General features: G+C 40.8%; 2 protein-coding genes across 2 annotated transcripts; one reads left to right on the forward strand and one right to left on the reverse strand.

Moving 5' to 3' along the window:
* Window positions 1-433: 433 nt before the first annotated feature.
* Window positions 434-4,061, reverse strand: LOC135495698 (transmembrane protein 42-like). Its single transcript, XM_064784555.1, has 4 exons — window positions 3,789-4,061; window positions 3,142-3,288; window positions 2,639-2,783; window positions 434-2,355 (listed from the first exon to the last, which is right to left on the reverse strand). The coding sequence occupies exons 1-3, from the start codon at window positions 3,960-3,962 to the stop codon at window positions 2,640-2,642; spliced, it is 465 nt and encodes a 154-aa protein (XP_064640625.1). The 5' UTR covers window positions 3,963-4,061; the 3' UTR covers window positions 434-2,355; window position 2,639.
* A 482-nt stretch (window positions 4,062-4,543) lies between these two features.
* On the forward strand, window positions 4,544-8,344 carry LOC135495583 (ER membrane protein complex subunit 8-like). Its single transcript, XM_064784379.1, has 5 exons — window positions 4,544-4,750; window positions 5,153-5,229; window positions 5,454-5,523; window positions 5,856-5,956; window positions 6,479-8,344. The coding sequence occupies exons 1-5, from the start codon at window positions 4,547-4,549 to the stop codon at window positions 6,630-6,632; spliced, it is 606 nt and encodes a 201-aa protein (XP_064640449.1). The 5' UTR covers window positions 4,544-4,546; the 3' UTR covers window positions 6,633-8,344.
* Window positions 8,345-9,724: the final 1,380 nt, after the last annotated feature.

Genomic DNA, 9,724 nt, shown 5'->3' on the forward strand with positions numbered 1-9,724 from the left:
CCTGATCGGGCGTTAGTGCTTTACTGCGCATGCCCACAGAATCAGCTGGACAGTCCACAATCCGGGAGCTTAGGGAGGTCACAACTGAGGAGCTAGTGGGCTTACACTATCTCATGTGATCACGAAGTGACGTGATGAGGAGGTGATATAGAATCAGCTCGACAGTCCACATGAGTAACGAAATCCTGTCAACATGAGGGAAAATAAACCCTTTTGCTGTGACAGCCTTTTTGGCTGACGCCATCTTTTGCCAACTCCGAATACCACTTCTGAACAGTAGAGCTTACTATTATCTCAATAGGCAAAGATATTTAAAACTGTCACCATTTTATAGTGTAAGGTGACACTAAAATGTCTTTGACCATACCCAAAATAGATAGCTTGTAACTGTTACTGTTAGATGACTGAGAATAGGCAAAGTCAATAAATCATATTCGATGGAATCATCTCCTTTATTTAAATTTTTTTCATATTTTACAAAATCTTGAAAAACCTGTGTTGTGTATTCCTTGCGGGCCATAATTGGAAACACTCTGGCACTGAAAGAGTTAGATTGTTAGATAAGATTCGTAGACAGCTTGTCTGTGAGAGGTTTCAGTGAAGATGGTGAAGGATTTAGATTGTTAGATATGAATATAAAACGTCAACTTACTCAACATCATACACATTCTATTTCTATGCAGAAGCAAAAAAACCTAAAATCAAGAAAGAAAATAATTTTCTGAATGAAATAATAGAAGTAAGCTTACGAGGGAAGAGTTTCATTGGAAAATGAAACTAGTGTCCATTTTCACTTACTTTGAGTACATCTTTTTTAGTGACTGCACTCAGAATCACAAGGCTTCTTCACAATATCAATCCAAAGTCATCTCCACACCGGAGAACCTGGCTGAACTAAATGCATTTCAAATAGACAAGCTCTGCCGGTCTTCCGGTTACCTAGGAGCTCTGTGCTGGTCTCGTGAATTCAAACGCAAGTCAGGTTGGGATTTCACCCTGCACGACTGGTCTATGGTAGTATCGAAGGCTCTCCAATTAATTATATATGTCTAATCTGCTGTCAGAAAGGCTACATGTAAGTCAGGAGAAAAGTGCCTAAGAACCAGTCTCTATAGCCGTAGTGATGATTCCCCTCACTCCTCACCCCTCCCGTCCTTCACAGCAGACTGACCAACGCTGGGGGCAGACCGCCAGACTTTGGCTACACAAGGAATGCTCCTTACGCAATCTGTCCATTCTGCAAAATTGCCATCATCTCCAACACACTCTGTAAAGGTGGAAGGTTATTTGTGAGATCACCGAGTTTTCTCTGACCTAGCAAGTGTCACTGTCCTAAGAAATAATGACGATTTATACTGGTATCACTTACCTACATGTACCTCAAATATAGTTGTAAACGTGAAGTCTTGTACAAACCAGACAATGCCTCTTCAAACAAGTCTAGTTCCTGCAATAGAACCTTAGGTCAAAATTTTCCTGTAAAGTTCTTAATTGATCACTTGTTTCAGACTCGCAACTGCCACAACGCAATCAAACAGTGTCAAGGTCATTGTTATCAATGTCAAGGTTATTGTTATCAATGTCAAGGTTATTGTTATCTCCATTAACTGCTATCACCTCGATGAAGTCAATTCATCCCAAACGTGTTGAAAACATGATGTCCCCCTCATGTCCTAACACTGTTCTCCTCAGTTCTTCAACCAGACCATGTGACTTCCATTTTCCCTCCATCTCACTTTCTACCATAGCGACTCCGGGAAAATCCGGGAAATGGAATGGCCCAGCGCGCACCGCCATATTACCAAAGCAACTCTGCCTGCATCCTCTTACTGGATGCTGTCCCAGTGCTGCAGAGATAGCTATCAGTGGCTCAGTAGCCAAAGACATTCTACTAAACATGGCCATATCGAGCTACTTTCTTGATTGCTGGTGTACCTAAAACATTCGTACCAGTGCCTCAGCAATCCCTCTTTCAGTAGCACGTTTGACACAGTCCCAACAAAGTTGCAACCAATTTATCAGAACAGTCTCCTCTTCTTAGCATTTGACTTAGAGAAGATTGACCTCCAAACACTCTCGACTTAAGTGGTATCCCAATAGCAGTCTGGCCATCAGTTCTCCTTCCAGCAACTCATTTGACAAAATGTTACCACCGTCCTAAACATGTTTAAGATATTCGTTGACAATCGGGTTTGGATTCAGCACATTTTCTCCTCAAACAGTCACCAATCGTCATTTATCTCAAACTGTAGTCTGCTCCTCCACTGCTCATCTGAAACAACGCGGCACGTCTGGCTTTGTTCGTTATCCATCTCTCACTCTTGACTACCAATTTCTGTAGATTCAATTTGAAGTCTGGAATGAAAAAGGTTAATTTGGTAACCAGTCCAAATTACTTATCATTGATTATGAAACTTTTACAAAATAATAATAACTTACTGCCTTCTTCAGGCATTGTAAAAAAACAGCATGCACGTTCCAAAGCGATGGTTGAAAAAAGCTAGAAAAGAATTGTAATCAGACAAAAAAAATTGTGAACAGTTTAGTATTCTCAGCATTTTTGCAAAATGCAGAATTGAAGAGGCACACAAATAACGATGTTTATGGTTTCAGCAGTTAAGCGCAGTTAGAAACCAACCTTATTTCTGCTTCTTAACTTTGTCATCCTCAACAAGGCTGGTTCCACCCTGACTGATCACGACCAGGCCAACGAGAATGAGTGTCGCTCCCATCCACCACATCAATGATAATGTTTCCTTGTAGAACACGCGACCAAATATCGCCTGAAAGTGAAAGGACAACACTTAGATAAGACAAGATTTGTACTATAGATCCATGCACTTGATTGGGAACAATGTTTACATAACATAGTGTTGGCCGTCGTCATGTCACCATGCATTTTTACATTACTGCAACGTGACGTGACGCATCGTCTTCGTAAACCTTACTGGACAAATGAAACCATTGAAATATGGAACAATCGTTATTTCTCGTCCCAACAGTTTTTGTATTGGGCTACCCTACCTTAACTTGTTGGCCACCCCTGATAGAGGAAAAACCCAGTGGAGAACCCGAATGCACCCTTGTGACACGTTCTCTACTAGAAAAAACAAGGTATCCATGTAACATGTAGGTACTTACCGTGCAAAACAAGTTGGCAGCAGTGTTTGTTACCACAGCTTCTACAGAAGAATTACATCCGCGGAGGGCCTTGACGAAGCATGTCCACATGATGGCGTTGAAGAGGAAGATGAGAACAAAGCAGCCAAGGCGGACATAGGCAACGATCTGAAATTATCAAGAGAAAAGCTTGTTGACTTGATGAAATATAGATTTGTTGCATTCCTTGGAAATGCAGTACCATATCTGAATGATAAAATGTTCTTTTGTGCCAAGGACACTACCACAACCAGTACATGATGTAGCTATAATGTTTGTTTGTTGTCACCCGCGCGGCCGCTGGTCTGGTCGTCTTATGAACGTGGTCTATAGAGAAGAAACTCGAGATGATTGGGCGATGGGGAACCATCTGCATGTATGACTACCACTACAGACGGCTGGCTTCACGTCAGCATTCTCCTAGCTGGATGTGGCTAGCCACTTTGTCTTACCCTTTTTGTCACAACCATGCAGGGATTGGGGGACTAAGCACAACCAGGCCCAGGCACAGGGCTACAGTGTACATGTATCTGTATAATGTGGCATGGTTACCACGGAAACAGGCATGGCATTGCATGGAAGACAGAAAAGGGGAGATTACAACAATGACAGCAGAGACGTCGACTTACAGCTTGACAGTCCAGATTATCTATAAGTCTGTCCTGCTTAAGAGCGTCTTCAAGACGCTCACAAAGTTCCATCGTTTCCTTTCCAGCCATGGCAAGTTTTCCAACAAGAGATGCAACTGCCGCAAAGAATCCAGCTAAAACGGCAAGTCCTTGACCATACATTGTCAATGTCATGGATGAGCATTTACACTGAACAGGAACCAATTAGCCAATTTGAAGCGACTATCTGATGGGCCTAAGATAAAAGTAAGAAATTGGTGGTCAGCTTTCTCGCCGCGATTTGTTACATCCTCGATGTACACATTGAGGGAGGGATGACGGAGTTCTTCTATAGTAATAAAAGGTGACGCCACCATGATTACCATCAATCAATCTCCAAGCGTCGTTAAAGGTGACCAATATTTTCAAGTCACTCGACCTACTGTCTAATCTAATTTCGGCGGGTGCATGTAAATTAGACATTGGCCCGGCGCCCGGGAGATTGACCATTAGTATGCAGTATTGTCCGCAGTGAGTGTTTTGGTCTTTCTGTTTGTTTGTCGTGGTTGTGCCTATGTCCTGATCAGGTGTGAACTCCACCTGATGGCACTCAATTCAAATTTGGGCCAAACTATTTAACCCCCCCCCCCCACCACCCCACCACTTATCAACCAGACCTCTTCGCCATCAACTAAGTGCTCCTTTCCAGAATGGACCACGCCCAAAATTAACGACCTCGCCTCCAAGGCATCGATTGCAAGTGACCTTGACCCCCAATCATGGCCGACGTCGAAGTGAGCACGCGAGCTTACTCGAAACTCTTTCTTCACGCTTCAAAATACCCTCACTGCTCAGTAAATGGCGTTCTTTTGGCAGAAAAACCAAAACAGAAGGAAACAAAGACCTTGAAATTTGTAGACTGCATACCTTTTTTCCATCTCTCGCTTAGTTTAGCGCCGATGTTGGAGGTGGCCCTCACACAGGTTTGTTGCATGATCTATTGTCGGACAAATAATCTGTTGTCGGATGATTTTGATTGTCTTGCTGACATTTAATACTTGGTGGATTATCTCATAGCAGAGGGTCATTCAGTACATGTCCAGAGTTTTCATTTAGCTAGAGTCAGTTGCTGAGAAAAGTCAATGTCTCAATCAAAATCGACAACCTGCGAAAACAACTTTCAGCCATTTTAAATAGAAAAGACCATTTACACTCGCACATTACATTGATTGTTTGTTTAAGGTTTTAATAATGGCTCTGAATCAGTGATTGATGTTCCTGGGTATATTGTTTCTTCTCCCTACCATAGTCTATGGATTCAGTTCATGTAATCTGTTGATTTATTTTATTTATTGTTAACATGTTCAACATCTTCATATTTTCAGGTTGATTCATATTGTAAAAGCAAAGGTCTGGTGATAGCTGGTTATTATCAAGCGAATGACTATTTCAGGGACCCAAAGTAAGATACTTCATGTTTTATCACATGAGTAGAATTTGTCTGTAGAGAAAACAAATACATGTAAAATGATTGAGTTTTTTGTATCAAAGGAAAAGTTTGAACTACCAGGGTGGTGGTACTGGTACAATCATGAATTCACTTTCATTTGTATTTTGAATGGTTTGAGTTTTTAATCGCCCAGGTATTTCAATGCATACTTCATTTCTTCAAAACATTTGTTTCAGCCTAAATGCCATTGCGCTGAGAATAGGAGACAAAATCAGAGAGCATTTCCCAGAGGCATTAATATTTATGGTAAGTTTTAGGAAATCATTGTTGGTGTTTTGTTGGCAGTGTTTCAGATATGATATTTGTGAATTAGTGTAAGGATTTTGTCTTAGAAAGTAGACTATGAGAAAAGACTCTTCTGTAATCTGTATTCTTCGAGTTTTGCCAAAATAAAAAGGGACTGCACCCTGACCCCAGCCCCCAAGCTTCAGATTCATTAGTTTCCATTTTTCAGAAAGTCATAGTTTGTCATGATTTATCAGACTTCCGCTCATTCACAGACAAATTTCTGAAACACCCCAGGTAATCCATCCACTCCAGTCGTACTCTTCTAATTCAATACTGTTGTCTTATTTCAGATTGATAATAGAAAGATGAGTGGTGATTGTGAGGAGGTAGTCTACAGAATACACCAGAACCAAGACGGAAAATGGAAACAGTTAGAAAATGTTAAATATATGTAAGTGTTCCTCAATTGAATGCTCATTCCGTGAAATTGATCTGCTGATTACTATAAACCACCAAAATTTCGTGGATTTCCTTAACATTAATAACAACCTCGGATTTGTCAGATTTTCGCAAATTGCTAAAATACAGATGCAGAAAATTTACAGATTAACAGTGTTTTGTCGACTTCATGGAAGTAGTCTAAAAAATGCATAATATCTGGTCCAGAAGACATTTAGAAAGAAGTGTCACCTTTGAGAAAGAAAATCTACTATACTATATGCAGAGGCATTTATGACTAGCTATCTTGAACCATCATTGATCCACCATTGGTGTGGGTGTTCAGCGATGTTGAATTTGATATTGCAATGCATTATTATGGCGCAAAAACCAGAGTTACTAATACTAGCTCAGTTTGGCTGGGCATTCGTTCTTTTCTCCTTTTCTTCAGCTTATTGAATGAATCTTGGTGCAATTTGAATGTTGTATCTTCTTAATTTCGTTCGTGACTAAATGAGAATATTCTCATTTTCAGAGACACATTGGAGCCAAACGCATTGGAAGCCACGAGCACGTTGTTCGATTCAAAAGCCCACAGTATTCTCACCGATTTCGATAACCATTTAGACGACATCACCAAGGACTGGAGAAATGTGGACATTAATTCACATCTCGAGCATTTGTCCTAGTTTATCACGATAAACCTCGCCATGTGTTTAACATGTATTTGTAAATCACTGGGTGTGTTTGAGGGGATTTGATATTTTAACTGGTATATGTTCGAATTGACACTTTCTCTGAGTGTGGTGCCACTGGTGGCATACTGGTTATGGTGTCTGACTCTCAATCCAGTGTCGTTGGTTCAAATCCATGTCTCATTGCCTCTTTGTCCTTCACAGGTCGAATTCTGGTGAGAGCTGAAATGACACCAACCATTTGATAATCCGGAGTGCCTCTGTGGAGACCAATAGTACTGACAGTTGTGTCTTTAGTAAAGACACTGGTCGGTAAAAGTGTTATATAAAAATCGCCATTACATTGCTTGGTGCATTGAAACTGGTTGGATGTTGGGTCCCTTTTGGAGTTTGTTGTCTGTTATCTTGCCAATATATAACATCTGAGTGAGAGACACAGACTATATCTTTCTTCTTCTAAAAAGAATTTGACATTTGAATCTGAGAAAAACTTATGCCTTTGTGTAATGTAGGGTAACCTTTTGGTTTGAGTCTGATTACCCATGCACCACTCTCCTCACTACCTACTTGGTTGTAATAATGTAAAATTGGGGCTTGAAAAGCTATTTCAAATAATTGTCTGTAAATTTATTTCTGTTAGAATATTTATGTGTCTGGTGGGATGAAATAAGTGTTGATTGCATCATTTGGCAATTTTTTCTTGAATATTGTATTCACTTGATAAATGAGTATATGGTTGCTCCAAGAGAAATGAATTGCAGTAAAAACTCTCGGAAGATAGATTAGCCCTACATTGTTCGTTGGATGTATTCTTGAATTTCTATTGCGTCTACATTGTAGGGTATTGGAAGTGTTCCTTTCTCCCAAGTTCATTGGGCTGTACGGGTAGGGCCTATTATTTGACGCCCTCTATCTAGTTGGAGAACTTTGCAATATTCCTTGACCTTTTTCACTTCTTTATTTATGAATTTGTAACTTTCAAGTCGTGGGCCATTTATATTAGAGTTTGAAACAAGATTGTGAAATAAAAAGAAAAGTTCATGCCTTGTTCTTGAATGATACGTGTTGTCTTGTTCAAATTTGGCTGTACCAAATCTTGAGGTTTTAAGAAGGAATTGGGGAGAGCAAACAGTGATTACTATCTGGTTCTGTTTCTCAATATCGGGCTTTGATTTGGGTGAGACTTGGCAGAAATTTGAAAAATTGTGATTGCAGGGAAACAGACTGAACAAGCTTTAATTTCCCGCAAATACAGGCTGCTTACTGCTCCCCAGTCACACTCGAATTCTAATGTGATTTGCCCGAATTGCTGTCGTTTCACACCTAAGCTGTTTTCCCCCTATGTACTTGGTAGTTCTGCCCCCGATGTTAAAAAATTAACTTTAGGACCAAAGAGATTTGAACATTGTTGGGGACAGTTCAAAACCTGACAATTATAAGTTTGCTCTGTAATCTGTCGAAAGAGTTGTGAAACCACCACCATGACAGGTATCTCTATTTGAGTAATATATCATTTGAAAAGCAGCAAACAAGTCCAAAGAAGCATGAGGTGGACTTAGACGGCTGAACAACCATGGGGCAAAAAGGCTAGGGGATGAAATGACTGTACTAATTGTAGTTCATGTACTTTGTACTTTCAAAAACCATTCTTTCGGCCAAAATGCATGGCTATACTAAGCTGTAAATAAAGCATTAGTATCAAAGGAGCCTTTTGTTCTGTTGTTGCTTGCAGTTAAACTATCATTCAATACAAACGCCAGTTGAAACAGGTTTGTCATGGTGTGAATGTGTCACCTCCAAACAATGATTACACATCCAATTTCTCGGACCACCTCAATTGGTTGTCCCTTATACCGGTACTCGCAACATGAACGTCCTTCAATAAGGATGAGGCATCCTCCCCTTCCAGACCACCTCACTCGGCTGTTTCTGGACACAATTTGGCTGCCTCTACTCGCAGTATGTAAGTTTCTCCTTCAATAATGACGACGCACCCAATCTTTGGGGAACACCCAAAACGGATGTCTTGAAATTTTTATGTGTCATGATTATTGAAGGAGGAGACGTATTCACAAAGTGAGTTGAGTGAGACAGTCGATTGAGTTGTCCCCCAAAGGCTGGATGTGTACTTATACTCGAAGAAGGAGACTCTTGAATTTAAAGGTGTCACAGCCATTTGGGTTCAAAGGACATCACCAGTACAATCCTGCCACAGGCCTACTCCAGTCTCGTTCAGGAAGACAGAGGCTGAGTTGGTGGTGACATTTCCAAAAGATCAATTTATATCTCGTTGATACATGTACTTCTGTGGAGTGTGTCGCCACTTAATCAACTGGCGACATTAGCCAAAGACTCCCTCTGGCCATGTCCATAGAGACTGAGGTGTGACGGTGGTGGTCCTTCAGAAGTTATTTCAAACCATGTCTTACTCTTTGATAGAGATCAGAGAGTATACCTTCTTAGGAACGTTTTGGCCACCCAAACAGACTATGAGCTCGAGAGAAGACCCTTATCCCCTGCACGTGTGGTCATGTCCCTGAAGAACATTTCAGACCTTTTTCTTGCTCATGGACTGCATGGGGAAGGCATCACCCAGACTATTGGTGGCACCTTGACACCATCGCGATTGTTTTTACTAATAATGTGAAGATTTATCACCATCGCTATTCTGAAAGACATTTGAAATTAGCACAATTGGTTGTCTCGAAGTCATGTTGACACATCAAAAGCGTTTCCTTGACACATGCATCCTAAGGACATTTCAACCACCTAAACACAATGACAGTGTCGCCTTCTTCAATAATAATCACAGATCCAACCTTTGCGGAACAACATACCAGTAAACAGGTTATTGAAATGGATTCTGGATATGTCCCAACAACCTAAGAGGTGACACTTTCATACCTTGAGTGGAGACAGTTGATGGAGGTTGTCCCAAAGAATGGATGTGTCATTGTTATTGAAGGGGGCGACACATTCACATTGTGAGCTGGGTTGGCCAACTCATGTGGTTCAAAGGTCCACAGGACTTGTCAAGGAGATTGTTTCAATCTGTCAACAGGACCGAGAGACGGCCAATTGTGGCA

The sequence above is a fragment of the Lineus longissimus genome, chromosome 11, assembly GCF_910592395.1.
Source record: "Lineus longissimus chromosome 11, tnLinLong1.2, whole genome shotgun sequence".
NCBI classification, from domain to species: domain Eukaryota; kingdom Metazoa; phylum Nemertea; class Pilidiophora; order Heteronemertea; family Lineidae; genus Lineus; species Lineus longissimus.